The sequence below is a fragment of the Eublepharis macularius genome, chromosome 1 (assembly GCF_028583425.1).
Source record: "Eublepharis macularius isolate TG4126 chromosome 1, MPM_Emac_v1.0, whole genome shotgun sequence".
NCBI classification, from domain to species: Eukaryota; Metazoa; Chordata; class Lepidosauria; order Squamata; family Eublepharidae; genus Eublepharis; species Eublepharis macularius.
Window position 1 is genome coordinate 224,786,343 of NC_072790.1, and position 23,185 is coordinate 224,809,527.

Genomic DNA, 23,185 nt, shown 5'->3' on the forward strand with positions numbered 1-23,185 from the left:
CATGTCTTGAAACATTTTCCCTCGCTTTTCTTTCCCTCCCGCTTTGTACTGAACATTCAGTCTGATAAAGAATTCTGGAGAAATTGAAAGCCTGCACTCATTGTTGGGTGATAGTTTTGTCCTTGTAAAAGGTATTACATGACTGAATTGAAAATGGAAGACTTTTTCTGTGAATTGGAACTGCCATTGTTATAGCAAAAAGGCATAATCATTTTGGTATTTACAGATGTATGAAAATGATAGTGCTTTCAGATAAAGTTTTACTTTTTTTCCTTCCAAAGTTCTGGAAACTTTGCTTATTCCCCACCTGTTGTTCCCTTCTGACAGGTGAGGTTATGGCCATTGGTAGGAGCTTTGAGGAGGCCTTCCAGAAGGCACTGCGCATGGTGGATGAGAACTGTGTAGGGTTTGACCACACAGTGAAACCGGTCTCTGACATGGTAGGCTTTCCATTGGAAGAGAACGGGAGGGGACAACACACACACACACACACACACACGGGATTTTTGTTACCTTGGGAACTAGCACTCAGGGCTGTGCTCTGTCACCTTCCCCACCACCGCAGGAGCTGGAGACTCCTACTGACAAGCGGATCTTCGTCCTGGCTGCTGCCCTGAGGGCCGGCTACTCCATCGAGCGCCTTTATGAGCTCACCAAGATTGACCGCTGGTTCCTGCACAAGATGAAGAACATCGCTGACCACGCCCTGTGCCTGGAGTCGTACCGCCAGGCTGAGCCGGGTGCCATGCCAGCTGCAGTGCTGAAGCTGGCAAAGCAGCTGGGCTTCTCAGACAAGCAGGTGGCTCAAGCTGTGCTCAGGTATTTGCGAGATTGTGGAGCCGAAAGCAGCGCAACGATCTGCATAATCCCGGAACCGGATCCGAAAGCAGAGACTGTGCTAAGAGGAGTCAGTGTGGCATAGCGGTTAGAGTGTTGGACTGGGATCGGGGAGACGCAGGCTTTCACCTCCACTCTGCCAAGGAAGCTCACTGGGTGACCTTGGGCCAGTCACATACACTCAGCCTGTTCTATCTCAAAGGGTGGTGCTTGTGAGGATAAAACAGATGCATGGAGAACAGTATTGTATTGTAAGCTGCTTTAGGTCCTGTTAGGGATCAAAGCAGGGTATAAATCCCCGGATAAGTAAATTAAGGAGCTATACTTTACTTCCCACTGTGCATTGCTTTTATTTATTTAATAATTTTTCATCCTGCCCTTTTCTTCCAAGCAGCTCAAGGCAGCATACATTGTTCCCTGCCTCCTCCATTTTATTCTTACAGCATCAGCTCTGTGTGGTAGAATAAGCTGAGACTGACTGGCCCAAGATCATCCAGTGAGCTTCCATGGCAGAGCAGGGATTTGAGCCGGGCTCTCCTAGATCCTAGTCCAACAGTTGAATCATGACGCCAATCTGGTTGTATTGATGCAGTGCATGCGTAGGGAGCAAGAACCTGTTTACTCACCCTGCTCTTACCCTTCTCTCTCCTCCCTCTCTCCCATGCAGTACAGAATTAGCTGTGAGGAAGATGCGGCATGACCTGAAGATCCTGCCGGTGGTGAAACAGATTGACACAGTGGCGGCCGAGTGGCCGGCCCAGACCAACTACCTCTACCTCAGCTACAACGGAACTGACCACGACCTGGCCTTCCGTGAGCCGCACGTCATGGTCATTGGCTCTGGTGTCTACCGCATTGGCAGTAGCGTCGAGTTCGACTGGTGTGCTGTTGGGTGTATCCAGGAGCTGCGCAAGGTGAGAACTTAAATGCCTGTTCCCAGTAGGTGTCTTGCAGCCCACACTGAGCCGGCCAAACATCTAGTAGAGTTTCCCATTTCCCAGTCCCCTTCATTATTATCCACTTCTCACAGTATTGCCTGTTTGTCCCCCTGTCCCAATCAGTGATAAATGTTCTGATACTGCACAAGGGAGTTAATCAGGGCCTGACACCTGGGCACCGTTATACACTGAACTCTCGAGGCAAACAGTGGTTCCCTGGAGTGGCAGGTTGGGGTGGGCTGGTATAAGGCCTGCAGCCTTTTTGACAATGCCTTGGAAGGGAAGGGCTTGTTCTTAAGCACATGGTGGTGGCCAGGTTGGAGAGCAGGAGACATAGATTCCAAAGAAGTTCCAGGAGCCTGGATATTTTTCTTTTTCTCTTCCCCTTCACCACCTCAGATGGGCTACAAAACTATCATGGTGAACTACAACCCTGAGACAGTGAGCACAGACTACGACATGTGTGACCGTCTCTACTTCGATGAGATGTCCTTCGAGGTGAGTCTTGGGTATTTGTGTTTGGTGGGGGTGGGGAAGCCGTGGCAGGGGAGCTTGACAGTGTGGTGTCACAACATCAACATCTTCATCATCAACATTCAATTTATATAACTCCCTTCAGGACAACTTAACACCCACTCAGAGCAATTTACAAAATATGTTATTATTATCCTCGCAACAATCACCCAGTGAGGTGAGTGGGGCTGAGAACTCCGAGAAGCTGTGACTGACCCAAGGTCACCCTGCTGGCTTCAACTGGAGGAGTAGGGAATCAAACCTGGTTCTCCAGATTAGAATCCCACCGCTCTTAATCACTACACCAAATTCTTCTAATCCCTGTGGGGTGTTGGGAATGGTGGCTATTCTATGTTTTTCATTGATTTCAAAAGTCCCTTTCCCCAAGGTACTTTGCTCCTGTCCTTTCTTGGAGTACCTATAATAAAGAACTTCAGCCTTGAGAATTTCTCTACTTTGATTCCAGCTGGAGGCTGGAGGCTCTGCTGGTCTGTCAAGTAAGATTCTCTGTTGTGGCAGGACCTCTAGGATGTGGGAGACCCAGGTTGGAATCCCCATTCTGTCACTCTGGGTGACACTGGGTCAGTCGCATTGTCTTAGCCTAACCCATCTCACAGGGTAGTTGTAAGGATAAAATGGAGGAGGGGAGAAAGGATGATGTAAACTGCTTTGTGTCCCTATAGAGGAAAAAAGCAATACAGAATCTTTTAAATAAATAAAAGGGTGTGGTTTTCTCCCTCCTGGATCTTTCTTTCCTTTGTATATATAAACTACCTGCCGAAGATGGCACCTGAGTCCACTGATAAATACACTCTCCTGGATTTTCCTTAATAAAAGATCAGTTTTGGGGGGGTGGGAGATAGGACTCCTTGGTCTTATGGAAAGTTCCTTTTACTAACTAGTGTTTGTTGTCATTGGCTGTGCTAATAAGAATTTACCCCAGCATGGTGTAGTGGGTTAAAGTGCCAGAGTGGGATTTGGGAGACCCAGATTTGAAATCCCTACTCTGCCATGGAACCTTGCTAGTGACCTTGGGCCAGGCACTCTGTCTCAGCCTAGCCTACCTCACAGGGTGGTTGTGAAGATAAAGTGGAAGAAAGGAGACTATTGTAAGCTGCTTTGTGTACCCTTTGGAGAGAAAAGTGAGGTATAAACCAAGTAAAATAAATAAAAATGGTAAATCCCAGAAATCCTCTGTGCAATGAAAATAGGGTCATGTTGTGCTTTGAATAGTCTTGAAGCCCAGCTGATGGTGTAGGACTAAGTTTGTATGTAATCAGAGTGGATTGGTTAGTTTATTTGCAGCAAATGCAAGAATGCTGATTTCTGGCTTTTGCTACAGCAGAACCGGTTTTCAAGGGCTGACTCAGGGTTCTGTTCTGCTGTCCCTGATTTCAGCCAGGTGAAATGTCCACTTACCTCTGTCTTCTCTCCTCTGCCTGTCTTGCTCATCACAGGTAGTGATGGATATCTATGAGCTAGAGAACCCCGAGGGTGTGATCCTGTCCATGGGAGGGCAGCTGCCCAATAACATTGCCATGGCACTGCACCGGCAGCAATGCAGAATCCTGGGCACTTCCCCTGAGGCTATCGACTCTGCTGAAAACCGTTTCAAGTTCTCCCGCCTTCTGGACACCATCAATATCAGCCAGCCCCTCTGGAAGGAGCTGTCGGACATGGAGGTAAAAAGCCTGCTGCAGGTGCGCTGGAACTTCTAGCAGGTCTTGCGGGGCAGAGTGGGCAACAGGTTTCCTTTAATGGCTACCAAGAAATAGCATGTCCCTGCCCCTCATTGTCCCAACAGGGCACCTTTTCACCTGGAGGGTGGTAAAGAACTAGATCCAAGCAAGACTTTCTTACTGTTTGGCATTTATGAATAATATAAATGGCTGAAGGGATGATGAGAACTGATGATTTGAAGTTCTGCGACGTTTGTCTTGGCCAGTCTTGTTGAGTTGGGCATAAATTTCAGTGAGGGACCTGCTTCTACAGGAAGACAATTCTTTGTGTAACTCTTCTTGCTGCTGCAAATGCAAAGATGTTCATTCACAGTGACAATGGAGTGTCCACATGGAAACTTTGCTTGCCCTTTTTTTGCCTTAGTCCTCCATGGCACTATTTCCCTCCCAGCCACTGGAGGTTTTAATTTTTTAAAAAGTAATAGCTGTATCACCATAGTATTACAATGCTGTAACGACCTACTGCAACACTGTACTAAATTCCAGGTTTCATTCTTTTTAAAAGTAAGTCTCTAGCCCTTTTGGTTGCAGAGTTATGAGAAATGTGCAGCCAATACATTTCCCTTTACAACTCTGCAACCAAAAGGGATAGAGACTTACTATATTTTAAATGAAATTTGGGAAGTAGTACATATAGCTATTAATGCTTAAAAAGAAAAAGCCGGGGGGGGGGGAACTCCTCTGTTATGGGCGAATGGAGAAGTTGCTGACATAGGAACTGAGTTCTTTTGTGTGCATGTGGAGAAGTTTCTGGCACAAGAGCTAAGTTAAAAAGAAAGGCTCTGATGTGGGTGGGACATGAAAAAAATGTGCACTTCTCATCCGTATAGTGTCCGAAGGTGCTTTGACTGTGATCTTTCTAAAAACATTGTACCAGTTTGGGAAAGTGATCGGAACAGTGTGGGAAATCACAAGCAGAACCAATAGAGGATGAGATTATGTGAATGCTCCTGAAAACAGTGATGCTTTAAGAAAGCCAATATAAAGCAAAAGATTTGTGTGGGAACAGCCAAAGATACACTCAAAGATGTCCTTCTAATAAAAAAAGGTTTGGGAGTCTCTGTTCCTTACCCGAAAATGGAAATAGAAACTGTGACAGAAGACATACTAAAGTGGGGGAGGGGTCTTGCCTCAAGTATCCTCATTGCTTTCTAGTGACATCTCTGCATGTCTATCCTGCAGTCAGCCAAACAGTTCTGCTGCAAGGTGGGGTATCCCTGTGTGGTGCGCCCCTCCTATGTGCTCAGTGGTGCTGCCATGAATGTGGCCTACTCAGACAGTGACTTGGAGAGGTTCCTCAGCAATGCCGTTGCCGTCTCCAAGGAGCAGCCAGTTGTCATCTCTAAGTTCATCCAGGAGGCCAAGGTGAGTGAAGTTGTTGGTGTGGGTGTCATGTCACTAACAGCCAGTCACAAAGATGCATGTAGCATTGCTTGGCTGTGAAACACCAGATGGGCTCGAAGCAGATTACTTCTGAATTTACAGACCCTGGAATATTCCATCAGAAGAGCAGGGAATTTGCTTGGCCTGCAAGTAGAAAATGGCAATAGTCAGCTCCAGTTAAGCAAACAGGTTTATTTAGGAGGGTCAAAGTAAAAGTTCTTGATCTAAGATAGTGAGCAGCAAAAGAATAAGTATAGTAAACGGATATTACCATTTCTCCTGCAACATAGAAGCAAACTTGGCCACACCTTTGCATTACCCACACCTTTGCATTACCCATTCAAGGCCAGTTTCTTACCAGTGTTACAGAGAGCTCCAAATTCAGGTTTCAGAAGCTAATAGCTATATTTACCTTTGTTCTAAACTCTGGAGCATGGCTGTCCATCTCTCCTAAGAAGCCGTCACTTACAGTCTTGCAAATGTTCCCATCCATAAGTGGCATCTGGACAGAAGTGAGAGAACCCGGTTTTTAGAGGCATAGAATGTGGGGAAGGGGGTAGATAAGCTATGTGCCTGCTAAGAAGCATTTGGTGCTTACCCAACACAAGCCCTCTCCCAGTATTTGACTGTAGGCTCATCTTGGAGAGAGTCTCTTCTTTTAAACATTCTTATTGGGGGACAAGGGGCAGATGGAGATGGGCAGGGTACATTTGCTTGGAGGAATGTTGGCATTAAATCGGTTGTGTTGATGTGTTGGGGCTCCCAGTGGCGGGCAAGCATTTTGTTCCCGCCTGCACTCCCACAGAGATGGCGGCTGATTTGAAGAGAATGCAGTTTGTGCTTTGTATGCATAGATCCAGTGAAGCAGGGTGCTTGGAAGGTTTGACTCAGTCTTCATACCACCATCCACCACTGCCCCTATTTAACATGGAATCTGGAGTCTACAAGTGGAAAGGGCTGTGAGCTCTGCACTGTGTTGACCCGTCTCTTCCTTTCTCCCAACAGGAGATTGATGTAGATGCTGTGGCCTGCGATGGGGTGGTAGTGGCCATTGCGATCTCTGAGCACGTGGAGAATGCTGGCGTGCACTCGGGGGATGCCACACTGGTGACGCCTCCACAGGACATCACACCAAAGACCCTGGAGCGGATCAAGGCCATTGTGCATGCCATTGGGCAAGAACTGCAGGTTACGGGGCCCTTCAATCTCCAGCTCATTGCCAAGGTAACTGGAACTGGGCAGGAAAGTAGGAGAGCATCTATGGACGTGGGTTCAAATATCTGCTTATAGTTAGGGGCTCACTGGTTGTCCTTGGGCACCATCTCTGTAATTGCCCTGGTTGCCCACTTGTAAAATGACAAGGACAGTGAACCACCTCACAGTATTGTTTTGGATAAAGGATTGTAAACGTTAAAGTGTTACATTATCAGTGTTGGTCAGTCTTTGACCAGACTGAAAACCTTCTGTGTGTCCCTGGTCAGTAAGAGCAAGGAAGGCAGTGGTCAGTTTTGAAAGTTTGTTGTCGTCGTCTTCTCTCTCTAGCATGACCAGCTGAAGGTGATCGAGTGCAACGTGCGTGTATCCCGCTCCTTCCCCTTTGTCTCTAAGACGCTGGGTGTCGATCTGGTAGCTCTTGCCACACAGGTGATCGTAGGAGAGGAGGTAGAGCCTGTGGGGCTCATGGCAGGCACCGGCATCGTTGGTGTCAAGGTGAGTGGCTGAGGTGCAGGTGGGCAGGGTGGAAATATGCAAGCGGAGGATGAAGTCTAAAGTTTCCTCTTCCTTCAGACCACTACTGCTCTTCTCTCTCCTGAAGAAGAATCTCCCTTCTGATCTCTGCCTTCTCACCCAGGTACCCCAGTTTTCATTCTCACGGCTGGCGGGTGCTGATGTTGTGCTGGGCGTGGAGATGACCAGCACGGGTGAGGTAGCCTGCTTTGGCGAGAACCGTTGTGAGGCCTACCTCAAAGCCATGTTGAGCACTGGCTTCAAGATCCCCAAGAAGAACATTCTGCTGACCATTGGGAGCTACAAGGTGAGAGGAAAAAGAAGGAACAAATGGCTGCTTTGGCTGTGTGCAGAACCCACAGGTGCCGATGCCTTTAGGGTGCTTCCATCAGCATCCCCATTGTTTAGAACTTAAATATACTCCCATGAAACATTGTCTGGTACAACCCTACTCATATTTATTACAATTTTTTCTCCTTTCATATAGTTTTTAAAAATTTATTATTTATAAAGTTGCAACAGAAAATCTTGAATGTCAGCTGCTGCCCTTTGCAGTGGCTTCCGGCTGAATGTCTCATTTTATCTGTTCGCAAGCAAATGTTCCTTCCAGTTCTTGTGTCCTGCCTTGCCTGCCTTTTCCAGCTTCTTCTTCCACCCCGTTTCCAGTGGTTTCTCAATTGTTCTTTTTTAAAAATGCCCCAGAGTTTCATATTCTTCCGTTTGCAGCTTCTCTGCTCATTGATCAGAGTGAAGATTCTCTGTCATCACATTTTAAAGGGCATTTCTTTATAAAGTTGCCGCAAATTCAGTTGGATTGTAGACATTTGAGATAATGGGATTTAGAATTCAAACCGACGTCAATAAATTGTGGAAAGCTGGAGAAGAGACCAAAGCCCCTTTCATATTGGCTTTACAACCCTCTTTGGCATTTGAAGGCAAATTGGATTTTCTTAAGGTCTCACATACCATAAGGATTGATGAAGCTTTCTCTGGGATTTCTAAAAGCTGTTTTGATCCTTTTCTTCTTTTTTCTCCTTTTTTCCTTTTCTTTTTTTTGCTGTTGCAATTTATCTTTTAGGCATATGAAAGCTTAAAAAAAATCTGTTTCCCTTCAGAAGCCAAAGTGGGTTTAAAGAGCATGTGTGAAAGGGGACCCAGGTTTAGAACAGGGTGAGATGAGGGGTCATGAGAGGATTGTAAGAAGCCGCACTCTGTCTGAAGGGTAGATTAGGCCTATGGGCACCTTGCAGTGGGTTCACTGGATGGAAACAAGCATACTTCTGAAATGGAAGGAGTATACAATATCTTCCCCCTTGGTTTCTCTTTCAGAACAAGAGCGAGCTCCTGCCCACGGTGCGCACCTTGGAGAGCCTAGGCTACAACTTGTATGCCAGCCTGGGTACTGCTGACTTCTACACAGAGCATGGCATCAAGGTGGGTATAGATGGGCAGGCAGGGTCCTGCGCTGGGGGGCTTTGGTATTATCTCCTTTGTGCTGTGAATGAAGTTTAGGGGAGCTCATGTCAGACATTATGGCTGCTTTGAGTCAGTCACAGTTCTGGGAGAGGCAGAGGCCATGGCAGGGCTGCAGGACAGCTGTGAGAATGTTACTTTATTTATTTAGGGCATTTCTTATCATGCTTTTCTTCCTAGTCAGGGAGACTGAAAGCAGCTTGCAGAAAAACAATATAATTTCAACAAGTGAACAATACTGTATTTTTCTCTTTCATGGTTATATAGTTTTGCAATCCAGTTGCATTGCTTTTTTCATTGTATTTATTATACTGGCCTTTTTGTATTGCTTTCCATCTGTCTGCAGTTGTAGTAAAAAAAGTCAAACTAAAGTAAGAAAATAAATAAATGGACATGTGTTCGTGCCTCTAGCCAGACATAGGCTTTAAATATCTGCAGCAGGAGGGAAACAAAAGCTCCATCTAGATCTTCAAGGGCTGGCAACCATCTTCCCGCAGTTCCCCTCCCATGCTGAAAGAGCCTCTAGCCATGCCCAGGCTTCACATACTTGCGTGTTCAGAAAGATTCAGGCATAAGGGAGGGGAGAATGAAAATGGTTTCCAAAGCTATGTTGGTATAAGGAGCTTGGACTGGTCTGGAAGGGGGTTGGACCTGTAGTTAGGATACTTCAGTGAAGTGACAAGAGTAAGAGAGATTCAGCCCCCTTCTTGCCAACAGCAAGCCCTTCTATCCCCCATTTTCCTTCAGTCACCCTGATTCTTGGGCCTTCTCCCAGAAGCACACAGTCCTTTGGTCTTATGTTTTGTGTCTCGCCCACAACCAATCTTACCTTCAGCTTACCTCACAATAATCAGCACATGTGCGCAGTACAGGAAAAGCTTCTTGTTGGGGGACATAAGGCACACTGAGCAAAATGGCTGCCCTGGCTACAGCTCTCAAGATATATGCCTGGTCTGCGGAGACTGGGCTTTTGAATCGGTGGGGGACCACAGTTTGGGGGCCAAGGCCCAAATCCCTGCAGAAGCGACACCTAGTTTGGGGTTTAACTGTGTTGCTGAAGGCCTTTCTCTTGCGACAGGTGAGGGCCGTGGACTGGCACTTTGAGGAGGCCGACGGCAGCGAGATACCAGGCAAGGATACGCAGCAGCGCAGCATTTTGGACTACTTGGCTGAGAATCACTTTGACTTGGTGATCAACCTGTCCATGCGCAACTCGGGTGGGCGCCGGCTCTCCTCCTTCGTCACCAAAGGATACCGCACCCGGCGCTTGGCTGTGGACTACTCTGTGCCCCTCATCATTGATATCAAGTGCACCAAGCTCTTTGTCGAGGTGGGGGAGGAAACTGAAGGGGGGAGGGGTAAAGGGGCTATAAAGCATCTCTGCAGCTCAGCCTGGGCTACCTAGGCAGGTGGGCCTTCCCTCTGTGTTAGAGCATCTGTGTAGCATGCAGAGAAGGTCCCGGGCTGAATCCCTGGCATCTCCAGTTAAAAGGATAAGGTAATAGGTAATATGGAAGAACCTGAGGCGCTGGAGATTTGCTGACACTCAGAGTAGATAATACTGACCTTATACCAAAAGTCTGACCCAGTATTAGGCAGCTTCTCATGACATGGGGCTCTGCCTATGAGATTTGAGTCCTTTCTCCGTTTTGTACAGGCATTGGGCCAGATCGGGGGCCCTCCTCCACTGAAGATGCACGTGGACTGCATGACCTCACAGAAGCTCATCCGCTTGCCAGGTAGGTACATAGTTGGAGTGGCCTGGAACTTCTGTATTGAGTGGGTTTATTCGGGGGAAAAGGTGATGGGGGGCAGTGTCCTTACCCAGAAAGACCTTATCCAGTATCTTCCAAGTCTTCGCACTGGAGCATGGCGGGCTATATTTAGAGTCCAGTGGGATGTGAATTGACTTGAGAACAGTTTGTGGGGCCAGAGTGAACCCCATAACCCTGCAGCAGACGTGAATGAGCCATCTCCCCACTGCCTTGGCTCCATGTTCATTCCAGGAACTTTTCTCCTGCTGCTCTGAGTAGCCACCTCTTTGGGCTCTTGCCAACCCTGCCCCAGTTCCCCAAGCTCAGCAGCTGGTGGAACTCGGTTCTCTGAACTTTTAGGGTCTGCAGCTGTTCCCAAGGAACATTTGGGCTTCACTGATGCCCACTGAGGAGTGCCTTACAGAGACAACGTAGGCTAACTCCTTAACATTCCTCGGAATTCCAAGTCCATAGCACCCAAGTTTTACTTAATTATTTCAGATTTGTATCCCATCTTTGTACCAAAACATTTCAAACAGGGAAAAAATTGATACAAAATACCAGACTTGTAACAGTAAAACCGAGAGCACCAACACAATGGTGCTGGTTGCAGGCCCCTCTGGGTAACTGTACCCCATAAGAAAGCTTAGTTCTGCTTCATGGCTACGAGACTCAGTTCTCATTGGAAAAGATCTGGCTTTCTGAGCACTGTTAGTGCACACACACACACACACACACACACACACAGGTCAAACCAAGGTTGCCATAGCCTGTCTACTAACCAGGAAGCCACATGACTTCTGGCTCTCTGCCATGTGTGCTGTACTATACACACCATAATAAGTACAAATGTGAGAGCCGATGTGGTGTAGTGGTCAGTGGCAGGCTAGGATCTGGGAGATTCAGATTTGAATGCTGAGTGACCTTGGGCTAGTCACACACACCCAGCCTAACCTACTTTACAGGGTTGTTGTGAGGACAAAATGGGGTGAAGGGAGAATAGGGCACCCCCATTGAGGGAGAAAAGGGATATGCATGAAGGACAATAAAATAAAAATGGGTCATGCGAAATGTGAATGTGACATTTGAGACTTACCCTTAAAAGACTTAGGTGTACACCTAAAATATCTGTTTAAGTGGCCTTAAAGTGCCTTTTTCCTGTAGCCCTACACCTGCCTTAGTGGAGCACAGAAGTAATAGGAAGGCAGGATCCCTCCTCCCCCTTCAATCCTTCAGTGTCGTCATTTTCCTCTTCCAGGACTGATAGATGTTCATGTGCATTTGCGTGAGCCAGGGGCCACCCACAAAGAAGACTTTGCCTCTGGCACAGCTGCTGCCCTGGCTGGAGGCATCACCATGGTGTGTGCCATGCCCAATACCACTCCTGCTGTCATCGATGCGGCATCCTTTGCCCTGGTGCAGAAGGTAAATACTGGGCAGGGTTATGAAGGGAGAGAGGGCAGGGGGTATCCTGGGAGAACAGCTGGGACTTTTTCAGAGGACATGCACAGCAGAGCTATTGGAGAATGCCCTTTGTCTGCGTTAGGCAGTGGCTTGGAATAATCAGAAACTGTGTCAAGCCATTACATTGAAATGCCAAAGCCAGGCATTGGATTGTGGTTAGAGTGTCAGAGTAGGAACTGGGGGTTTGAATCTCTGCTCCGCCATGGAAATTTGGTTGGTTATGAGCCAGCCACTCTTTCAGTTTAACCTACCTCATGAGGTGATGGTTGTTGGGAGGATAAAATGGACTGGGGGAGAATGATGCTGTAGTCCCTATTGGGGAGAAAAGCAGGATGTAAAAATAATAATTTCAAAGAGGGTTGTTTTTTTTACTGACAGGGATCTGTCCTGGGAACAGCTGGGATAATGGTGTGTGTGGTGGTGGTGTGAGTTCTGGCTTTAGTTTTTCCCAGTTTGGAAGCTCTGTTTAAGGTGCTAGAGTGTTCAGTGAGGCAAGCACAATAGATTCTGACTCAGTCTGAAGTAAAAATATGCTTACTATTTGGATGTGCCTGTTGTAATCTGTGGTCTGAACTAGGTTATATACAATGGGATGAGCGGGGAGCTGCCTACAAGGGATTTGGTAAAGGTCTGAAGGGAGGCGTTGAAGTCCTCTCGGGAGTCTTCAGAAGTTCTGAGTGGGATAAGAGTAGGCCATGCATCGTTAAAAAGGAAGCGAATTTCCTTTTGGATTGGTACCCCACTGACGGTTTCTTTCCCCAGTTGGCAGAGACAGGGGCCCGCTGTGACTTTGCACTGTATGTGGGAGCCTCTTCTGACAATGCTGGCTCTCTGGGGCCTGTGGCCGGACTCGCTGCTGGCCTCAAGATGTATCTGAATGACACCTTCTCTGACCTCAAGATGGATAACGTTTCTTTGTGGATGGAGGTGGGTCTATTGTGGAGGGTGGGACCTTATTGTGTGGGCATTGTGTTGTCCCTCTTTTTACTTACTTAGTCCTGATGTGGGGTTTTCATTGCCCCACTGGACTGCCTGTGCCATCCATGGGAGCAGCTAGAGAGGGAAGCCCACTCCAACAGTCTTGGGTTTAGCCAATTTCTCTGCTATGTCTTCTTTGGCCCCTTCTTTTCTTCTCCCCTGCCAATGATCCCAATCTATATTCAGCTTCTTTTTCTGCTCTTCCCTACCCCAACCTTTCTAGCATTTTGAAAAATGGCCCAAGCACCTTCCAATTATGGCACACGCTGAGAAACAAACAGTGGCTGCCATACTGATGGTAGCCCAGCTGTACCAGCGCCCTGTCCATATCTGCCATGTGGCCCACAAAGAGGAGGTGAGTGGCTTTGGTGGAGGGGAGGAGGGATTTTTAAAAAAAAAATGGTAGAGGGATCTTTGGAGAAAGCAATTCCCTATGTGAACCTCCATATTTTTTCCCCTGTAGATCTTGATCATCAAGGCTGCAAAGCAGAAGGGCATTGAGGTGACATGTGAGGTGGCCCCTCATCACCTCTTCCTGTGCCAGGAGGACCTAGGGCGCATTGGAGAAGGCCGGGGACAGGTACGGCCCATGCTGGGCACCCGCGAAGACATGGAAGCACTCTGGGACAACCTGGACACCATTGACTGTTTTGCCACAGACCATGGTAACGTGTGGGGCTGGGCCAGGGTCAAAGAACAGTTGGAGGGGGATGTCTTACTCCCCTCTTTGGGCTTCAGTAGATAGTAGTAATTTGGTGGGCCTCTCATGTTATGGGGTTCTACTCTGTGTGCGCGCGTGCGTGTGCACAAATTTCCAAGGGCACAGTGTGGTGCAGAGGACCTGTCTACATGCCCAGTGTCCATAGTACACGGGGGAAAGAGAAGCTGCAGTGAAGTCTCCTTTTCTCCCATCTGTCTCTTCTCTCCTCCCTTCCAGCTCCACACACACTGGAGGAGAAGCTTGGGAAGGACCCTCCTCCTGGCTTCCCAGGACTGGAGACCATGCTTCCCCTCTTGCTGACAGCTGTGTCTGAGGGGCGCCTCACTGTGGAAGATATTGTCAAGCGCCTGTATGAGAACCCCCGGCGGATCTTTGGCCTGCCTGTGCAGGAGGACACCTACATTGAGGTATATGGCTTGAGTAGGCCTGAGGCCTGCATTGAGGTATATGGCCTGAGGCCTACCCTGAGGAGCTGCCTTGTGGAACTCTGAGTAAAGAACAGGTCTTGGAAATGGCACATCAGGAGGGATCTTATAGTCTCTACATGGCTTCTTTCCTTTGTACCCCTTTTTTGCCTGGGCATCTAGAAGACCCTCTTGCCATGGAGACCACATGCCAAAGGGCATGGCTGAGTTCTGCAGTTGCATGAACTCCTCAGAGGATCTGTGGCAGCACAGACCTGCTCAGGCCTCCTTGCCAGTATCTGCAGCTTTTGCTGAAATTGTTCCTCCTGGCAGGTGGATCTGGAACAGGAGTGGCTGGTGCCCACCTACACAGCCTTCAGCAAGTCCCGGTGGACACCATTCGAAGGAATGCGGGTGAAGGGGACTGTCCGGCGTGTTATCCTACGTGGAGAGGTGGCCTACATCGATGGGCAGGTGAGAAGAGATGCTGAAGAAGGGGACAGAGGGAGAACAGCTTGGGTCTCCAGGGTGGGACTGTTGCCACTCCCTAGGAAGGCTCTAGAAGCAGGCTATAGCACCAGACAGGCTGACAAAAATTGCCTGCTATGATCATTTTTGTGTCTCCCAGGTCCTTGTACCCCCAGGCTATGGGCAGGATGTGCGAAAATGGCCAACGGGCACAGTAGTTCCTCATCCAGCTCCAACCAAGGAGATCCTGAAGGTAGGTTCTGGTGCTATACCCTAATTGCTCTCACACATATTGATGAAGACCTCTGCCTCCCTCACAACAGCAAGGATTGTGGCTCTAACAGGAGGTGTGTAAGAAAGGGCTCCCATCAAGCTTACAAATGCGTACGTTCGCCACTTTGTTTCAGGCTCTACGTCTGTGCAGGGCCCAAATGAGGCCTGTTTTGAGAGAGAACCTCTTGGCTTGCTAATCAGGCACACCTGCAAGTCTTTGCGGTCTCCAGAGAACTGGCCTTGGGAACCCTGGTGGAGTGCCACTGTAATCAGTTCCAATCACTACTCCCATATTTTCTCATGCTAGCACTGCCAGTTAAGTATCTAAGCCCTGATTGGCTCATGGGTCTGGTGGGCTGACCTAGCTAGGCCTGAAAATGGTCCTGTTTGATTCTACTGTGAAACTTCTCTGGTTAGTATCTGTCTACCAGCATGTGAGAGAGGCTCTTGCTTCCATGCTACACTGCTGAGATGCCTGGAGTTGCATGGCATGGAATGAACTCTTTTCCTAAAGCCTTTGGTAAGAACTGCCAGCTATGAAGTCAAGTCAGAGATTGCAAGATAGCCAGCTTGAAGTATTTTAGCCAGCTAGTTTGTATTTAGAAATAGCCAGTCCTTATTTGTTTTTTGCTTTGCCTAATGCCTGGTTGAAGAACGGCTCCTGCTTAGCATACACTTTTAATAATCTGTCTTTAAAAAATTATAAATATATTTTACTTGCCTGTGACCAGAGTTACTTGCTAAATGTGTGTACTCCCTCAAAGAGAACCCAGAGGCTGAAAAGCCTCAAAGAAACAGGACCAGATCCCTTGGAAGCTTCTACGGGTCTTGGAGTGGGTGTAGCTCAGCACCCAAGGATGGGAGTAGTGGTCTCTGGGACTTGTCAAGGTGACCCAAGAGTTTCACTAAAGTGAATGAGCAAGGTGGTGGAGGGGGCAAGTGCAGTTGTTGAGGTGTAGGAGTGGGTGCCCTTCCCCTTCCCATTTTGCATTAACTTCTCCCTTTCTTGCAGACCCCTGAACGCCCCCGCCCCACTGTGCAAGCAGAGGCCTTGCGCAGCCGAGCATCAAGTCCCCGCCGAGCAGGCCCGGTGGGAGATGCACGCTTCCATCTGCCACCCCCGCATCCACCGTGCCTCAGACCCTGGGCTACCAGGTGAGACTTGAAATAAATAAGCATGCAAAACCCCCACCAGGGGTCGCCATATGCCAACTATGACTTGAGGGCAGGATTTCATTTCATTTTAAGTCAGAGCAAGAGCATCTCGTAAAAGGAGGGTTGGTGGTATTTGCAGGATATAATAACAATGGGGGAAATGCCTCTTTTTCTTTGCCTCTCATGTCTGTCATTCTTGTCATCTTCTTCCTCTAGCTGAAGATCTCAGGGAAAAAGCTGTCAAGAAAGCAACTGAGCCTGGTCAGTTTTCCTTCTGGACCCTTCCTCTAATTTTGTACATCATTCAAACTTGCCCCCTCCAGTTCTCTGATTAGAATAATCCAGCCAAGTGGGAAGAAGTTCCCACTTGTTTTAATAATTGTTTTAATCCATTTGGTAATGGGGATTTGGTACTTTTGAAACGTTCTGCCCTTGGTGAGTCTGGGGAAGAAAAAGCCAATAGAAGAGAGAACTGGAGTGACTCAGTGGCTGCTTGGATGCTGGTGGGCAGGACTGGGGCTCTGTGTGGAAGGGAGTCCTTAACTTTGTGACCTCTGGGGGCCAGTTAGGGTTCAGCCCTGTATTTCAGGCCAGGCATTTTTCTGGAAAACATACAATTACCCTTCACTAGTAGTTGTATTTAGATTTTGACATGGATAATAAATGATGTTTAGTCGCTGCAGTGAGGTAGAAGAAAAGGAATAGGCTAAATTAAGAGGGATGTTGTTGCAAAGCTCTCACTTAAATTGCAGATTTTCTAAGCTTTTTTGGGGTAGTCTTTATGTGTCTGTTTTTTAAAAAAATTCAGCCGTCAGAAAGAGATAGCTTTAAAAGGGGAATTTGGGTCCCATGGCACCTTAGTTACCAACAAGATCTCCTGCCATGGATATTTTCTGATGAATTATCTTGGCTTAAGGTTTTCTGAGTGTAAGCTTTCGAGAGTTAGAGCACACGTCTTCATACAAAGTATTAGAAAAATAGATGGAAAGTAGGTCTGTCAACAGTTGTCAGTCATTACTAAGTGGAACCTTCGTATTCAGAGGCAGTATATCCCTGAATGCCCATTTCTGGGAGAACAGGAGCAGAGGTTTGGGGCTTTCTGGGAAACAGGATGCTGAACTAGATGGGCCATAAGCTGCTCTTACATTCAGATTTTTCTCAAAAAGCAAAAGGGTTGGAAATTGATTTTAGATGCTAAGATTCAGATATGACCATTGAGTTGACAATGGGTATGTGTACCTTAGAAGATTCTTGTATCTTTGGGCTTTGCATGTTTGCATCTACTCCTCCCTCCCCTCTCCTCCTCTATATCTGACCAGTTTCTTCTTGCCCTCCATGCATCTGATGAAGAGAACTGTGATTCTCGAAAGCTTATGCTACAATAAAGTTGGTTAGTCTTAAAGGTGCTACTGGATTCTTTTTGATTTGGGCTTTCAAGACTCGCAGTCTGCCTTAGTAGCCTTTGCCCTACTTCTGAAAAGAGGATTCTTATTGTGTCTTTCCTCTTGAGCCGAGAAAAGTTTCAGAATCTGAGGCCAGCAGCTCTGGGAAGTTTTCATATTCTCCCCTAGGTCCTTCCATTTAGGGATGAGGCATGTAGGCCCTCCTGCCCTGGATATTTTCTGATGAATTATCTTGGTTTAAAGTGAAGGACTTGAAAAGCAGTCCCCAGGGGGCATTAGAGAGGCTCCTCCTCTATTCAAAGCAGAGAAGTGGACAGAGAGAGGAGCTCTGGACCTCCGGGTAGGCTACTGCCCTTTGCGAAAGGGGGGGGGGAGATAGCCTTGCTATACCTATATCTCCTTGTGGGGCTGTTCTTTCTTCACGCAGACTTGACCATGATCCAAGATGGCTCACTTTACCTGGCAGGCCCCTTGCCCAGACAGACGTCCCCCCAGAGCCTGCCGCACCCACAGACCTCACCATTGCTTCACCCTCTTGTCGGGCAGCATGTGCTGTCAGTCAAACAGTTCACAAAAGATCAGGTACTTGCATGCCAGCTCTCTGGTTTCAGTGATTTTGGGGCAGGGAGGGTGAGTTTGGCTGAAGAGAGTCCCCCATTGAGTACCCTCCCTTTTTCTTTGTTAAAGATGTCTCACCTGTTCAATGTTGCACACAACCTGCGCATGATGGTGCAGAAGGAGCGCAGCATCGACATCCTAAAGGTGAGAAGGGAGCTGAAGACTGGGGTGGGTAAGGTTTGAGAACTGGGTCTTGGTCTGTTTGAGGAAGAAAATTTTACAACCCCTTTTATTTTTCAGTTAGATTTTGCATTTAACCCTCTTCTTACACCCTCTAGGTAGATTGCTGCCACCAGGAATTATATTCCAAAATAGTTCATTTAAATTTCCCCTTTAGTAACGTGCCCAAGCGTCAGGCTCCTTCATGGGACTATGTGACCCTGAGGATAGGAACGGGATATATAGGAATAACAGATAGTATGGGATGAACAAAAAAAAAAAACCTTTTATTTTTACAAGAAGCGTATCGGTTTCATACTGTTTCTTAAGCTTGATGGTTTCAAAGATGGTTGTCAGTTCTTAAAGTTTCTTTTCATAGGCTCAGTCACACAGTCACTTTCCCTCTCAGGCGCGCACACAGTTTGCCTGCTTCAGATACTCACTCAAATATACATAGACTTTCTCTCAGGCGTGCACACAGTTTGCCTGCTTCAGTTAGAACGAATGTTTTTTCTCAGCCACACAGAGTTCAGGTTTCCACACAGGTTATTTTTCTCTCAGAAATGCATAGACACTCTCAGTCTGCACACAGCTCGCCTGTCAAAACCCAGACTGAATGTTCTCGCTCTGCTCAGTAACTAAAACTGCAGTTCACTCTGCCCGCACTCTCAGTCATCAACCAGTCATCTTACTCACACATCCCTCTCACCTCCCTCTTCATCTGTACCACACCAAGCATTTAAAGACACACACTTAAATCATTACAGAAAGAAACTAGAGTACTACATTTTTTATGGTTCTGTAGGGGAAGGTGATGGCGTCGATGTTCTATGAAGCCAGCACACGTACCAGCAGCTCCTTTGCTGCAGCCATGTACCGCTTGGGTGGTTCTGTGCTCACCTTCTCTGAAGCCACTTCATCTTGCCAGAAAGGAGAGTCGCTGGCTGACTCGGTCCAGACCATGAGCTGCTACTCAGATGTCCTTGTGCTGAGACACCCCCAGCCAGGTGCAGTAGAGGTGAGGCTCGACGGCGGGAGGGAGGGGAGTGCATTGGCTGCGATTTGCTCTCCGTTTGGATTGCTGGACCATTTTTTTATTTTTAGCTACCAGTGGCTGCACCATCAAGTGCACCACAGGATCCAAAGTTCCAGATGAAGTAATCCAGGTTTTTACATGTTGGGGCTCTAATCTGCCTCAGCCTGGCCTGTTTGGTTGCCTTATGCTTTGTTGTTTTCATGTGTATTTTAGCTTTGGTTTTAATGATTTTTGTTTGATTTTAATGGCTTTAAAGATGTTGTTGCTTTTTTAAAATTATGCATGGTTTTTAGTCTGTCAGCTGCCTTGGGGGCCCTGATGAGGGCCAAAAGGCCAGGGTATAAGTTTTGTAAATAAATAGTCCCCTTGGTGGTGGAAAAAGCTTTCAAGATGCCCGCCAAGATTTCCTTCTTCATTTGCTGCTCATGGCCTCTTAGTTAGATAAAGCCTTAGCTGTTCATCCTTTGTGTCAGCCATTGAGTTGTGTGTGTGTATTTGGCCCTGAAAAAAAAGTAAACAGATTACTATAATTTTGAAGTATAAAGTAAGCTAATTTGCACAATTCTGCCTTTGCTAATGATAAGGAGGGCGTGGAGTTATTCTGGATGCTCATGTAGCTCTTTGAACTCTGGAATTCCTGTCCTCCCAACCACCACCACCTAGTTTTGAAGGCTTTCTAAAATACTGGTTCTTCAAGCTTATTGTTCATAGCCCATGAAAGTGAGGAACTTGCTTTAATGCTTATCAAGATAATGTGTCCTTCTGTGGCCAGAGAGAAAAAGAGGGAGAGGTCAGGATTCTCTGAGCTCATTTTAGTATGAGTTTGGAAATGAAGCATCTTGCTCCTCTCGACCCGAAGTCCTTTGCCAGGAGAGAAAGAGATGAGGAAGTGCGGTGATGCTCACGGGTGAAATTGACTTTCAGTATCGTCATCGCATATCCTTCTAGCCTGGTTGACTGAGATGAGAATTGTGGGGCCCTGTGCTTCAGTGACTCCAGCCGTTCTTAGCCTTCTGGGATTAGTCTACTGGGACAGCTGCTTGGCTCCTGGCATTTCTGTTGTGGGGTCCTGCAGGGTTTTCCTATGCTGTTTAGCTTCAATATGAAACTGCTGGGAAGGGGGCCTCTGGGGCTTGGAGTCATCAGTATGCTGCTGATTCCTAATTCATTGGCTCCTTTTCACTCAAGTCAGAGGACTATCTGAACTAGTGTTTGGAGGAGGTGGTCATGGTTGGTTGGTAGTATTGCTAAGTCAGGATTTAAGGTTTCAGTTTGTTCTGGACACAACTGCACATGTCCTTAAGGAGCAGAGGGAAGTACAAGTGATCTCTGTGACAAATGAATACAACTGAACATCCTTGGTTGATGAAGAGGCTCTTGTGGCCTTTCCTTGAGAATTATCTGACCGTGATTATCCAAGGTCTAATCAGATCTGGACTTGATTGTTGCACTGTGCTGTATTTGGGGCTGCCTTTGAAGACTGTTCAGAAGTCAGAGCAAACATGCTGCAGCAGAATTGCTGACCAGCCCAAATTATTGGAAACCCATCTCACTTCTGTTGAAATAGTGAAATAATTCACTTCTGAGCACTGTTTAAAATGCTTATTAAAGTCCTGAACAGGCCGAGAAATTTACTTTCAGATGGAGGGATCACTTTCCTTTGGTGGGGCTTGATATGGTCAATGATTTTGCTGGTTTAATAATATTTCTAATTTTTAATGTGATTTATAATGTTCATTTTATCTGTGTAAACTGTCTCAGAAACATTGTTTGAGAGAGAGCAGGGGAATAATATTGTCCCATCTTGCCAAGTTGTGACCAGATGGACTCAGTGGAGGGCTTTGCAAATCAAAAGGGAAATAGCAACCTAAGAAAGAGGCTGATTTTCTTCCTCTCTCTTTTTGTTCTGCCTCATGGGGGCTCACTGTCCCTCCCTCGCTTCCATCTAGCTGGCTGCCAAGCACTGCCGCAAACCTGTGATCAATGCTGGCGATGGAGTTGGGGAGCATCCAACACAAGCCCTGTTGGACATCTTCACCATCCGCGAGGAACTGGGCACCGTCAATGGCATGACAGTAAGGCTGCGGTGGCCATCTGTGAAGGATGAATTGGGGACCAGGGATAGTGCTCTTGGCTTCTGATGCTGCAGGGAGATTTCAGGCCCCTCCCTGAACTGGGTCAGAACGGAGGCTGCTGGTGGTGTTTGTCTCCAGGCACTTCTCTCACCTTTTCCCCCAGATAACCATGGTGGGTGACCTGAAACACGGGCGCACAGTCCACTCTTTGGCCTGTCTGCTGACCCAGTACCGTGTCAGCTTGCGCTACGTCACTCCTCGTAACCTGCGCATGCCATCTGATGTCTTCCATTTTGTGGCCTCCAAAGGGATCAAGCAGGTGAGGATAGGGAACTAAAAGGGAGAGTTCCCCATGCAGGTTTTTCATTTCCTTATTACTGACAGCTTTCATTTCCCCTTCTGATCTTAGGAGGAGTTTGAGAACATTGAGGAGGCCCTTCCTGATACTGATGTGCTCTACATGACCCGCATCCAGAAGGAGCGCTTTTCCTCCATCCAGGAGTATGAGGCAGTGAGTTAATAGGCACTAATCCAAATTCTTCAATGGCCCCCAGATCCATTTGAAGGAATGGCTTGTGTTCCCTGAAGATTTGTTTGGCCCTCTTGTGCCAGCCAGGATTGCAAAATGCCATGCATTTTCTCCCCTTTAAATTATTTCAAAGGCTGGAGAAGAACAGAAGGCTCAACGCTGTCGGTCAGGATAGACTTGCTGAAGTTCTACCAGGATCTCAGTCATCCACGACCTGTTCTACAGAAAGATAATTTGATTGGAGGTGGCCAATGTCAGACTGTGGCTAAATAAGGCTCTTCCTACAGGTTCCCCCTCACAAACAGACAGGAGTCCATTGTTTGAATAAGGAAACTTTACTGCAGAAAAGGTCCATTATAGTCCACTGTCCTGAATAGGAGACTCAGGATGGTACACGATCATTGTTACCAATGAAGGGCAAAGCATAAGGTACAGAGTAACAGTTCCCAGCTGGACCAGCCTCCCCCCACAGTTCTCAAAACAACATCTTTCAGTCTTGGGAAGTTGCTCTCTCTCAAGGCCAATGCCTGGTGGAACGGTGTTAGACAAAACAATCTCCTCCGGTGAGAAATCCGCCTGGGAAGCGGCGAGGCCTGTGGGGAAAAGCACTTAAACACTAAAAGCATTAGAAAATGGAGTCAGTACAGTTTACATATACACTGGACCTGACATTCTGCCCCCCTTAAAATAGATCCCCCCCTGGTTTATATGGGTAACGAGTATGAAAAGCTTTGGTTAATCTAGGAGCATGAACATGCACAGAGTTCACCCATTCATCATAACCAGAATCAAAGTCCTTCCACCTAATGAGGTAAAACAGCTGTTTACGTTTGAACTTTGAGTCTAGAATTTGTTGCACCTCATAGTGTATTTGGTCGTCTATCAGAGTAGGGATGGGCGGAGCTTTGACATGCCAGTTGTTGTCGGTTGGAGCTTTCTTTAAGAGACTGACATGGAACGTATCATGAACATGGCGCAAATTCTTGGGCAACTCTACTGCAACAGTCACTTTATTGATTACTTTGCGCACAGGAAAAGGTCCAAGGAATTTTAATGCTAGTTTCCGGCTGGTTTGGGCTAGTTTTAGATTCTTGGTGGAAATATAAACATGATCTCCAGGTTGTAAATCCCAATCGGCCGCACGATGGCGATCTGCGTACTTTTTGTAATCCTGTTTGGCTTTCTCGAGGTGCTTTTTGATAAGAGTCCATTGTTGAGCGGCCTCCCCCCACCATGAAGACGCATCCGGCGAGCTAGAGGAATGGAGAGGGGGAGCGTCTAGCGGGAAAGGGTTGAAGTGAGTTCCATATACAATTTTGAAAGGAGCTTCTCCCGTGGAAGCATGCACACTGTTGTTGTAAGAGAACTCCGCAAGAGGGAGAAGATCCACCCAGTTATCTTGTTGGAAATTAATATAACAATGAAGGAACTGCTCTAAAATTTGATTAGTTTTTTCGGATTGCCCGTCGGTTTGTGGGTGGTGGCTTGAGCTGATTCCTTGTTCAATATTCAACATTCGTAAAAGCTCCCGCCAGAA

At 47.2% G+C, this 23,185-nt stretch overlaps 1 protein-coding gene across 1 annotated transcript in view; it reads left to right on the forward strand.

The window, feature by feature from the left end:
• Positions 1 to 23,185, forward strand: part of CAD (carbamoyl-phosphate synthetase 2, aspartate transcarbamylase, and dihydroorotase) — a 52,332-nt gene that overhangs the window by 20,322 nt on the left and 8,825 nt on the right. Inside the window, 28 exon segments of the mRNA XM_054989360.1 lie at positions 328 to 440; positions 566 to 819; positions 1,505 to 1,751; positions 2,175 to 2,273; positions 3,746 to 3,970; positions 5,210 to 5,392; positions 6,416 to 6,634; positions 6,953 to 7,120; positions 7,263 to 7,445; positions 8,468 to 8,572; positions 9,690 to 9,941; positions 10,269 to 10,350; positions 11,624 to 11,790; positions 12,592 to 12,756; positions 13,031 to 13,162; positions 13,271 to 13,472; positions 13,745 to 13,935; positions 14,266 to 14,406; positions 14,561 to 14,653; positions 15,686 to 15,790; positions 15,792 to 15,828; positions 16,045 to 16,089; positions 17,659 to 17,813; positions 17,919 to 17,993; positions 18,814 to 19,026; positions 20,994 to 21,119; positions 21,283 to 21,438; positions 21,529 to 21,630. Coding sequence (XP_054845335.1) covers positions 328 to 440; positions 566 to 819; positions 1,505 to 1,751; positions 2,175 to 2,273; positions 3,746 to 3,970; positions 5,210 to 5,392; positions 6,416 to 6,634; positions 6,953 to 7,120; positions 7,263 to 7,445; positions 8,468 to 8,572; positions 9,690 to 9,941; positions 10,269 to 10,350; positions 11,624 to 11,790; positions 12,592 to 12,756; positions 13,031 to 13,162; positions 13,271 to 13,472; positions 13,745 to 13,935; positions 14,266 to 14,406; positions 14,561 to 14,653; positions 15,686 to 15,790; positions 15,792 to 15,828; positions 16,045 to 16,089; positions 17,659 to 17,813; positions 17,919 to 17,993; positions 18,814 to 19,026; positions 20,994 to 21,119; positions 21,283 to 21,438; positions 21,529 to 21,630 — 4,235 coding nt within the window.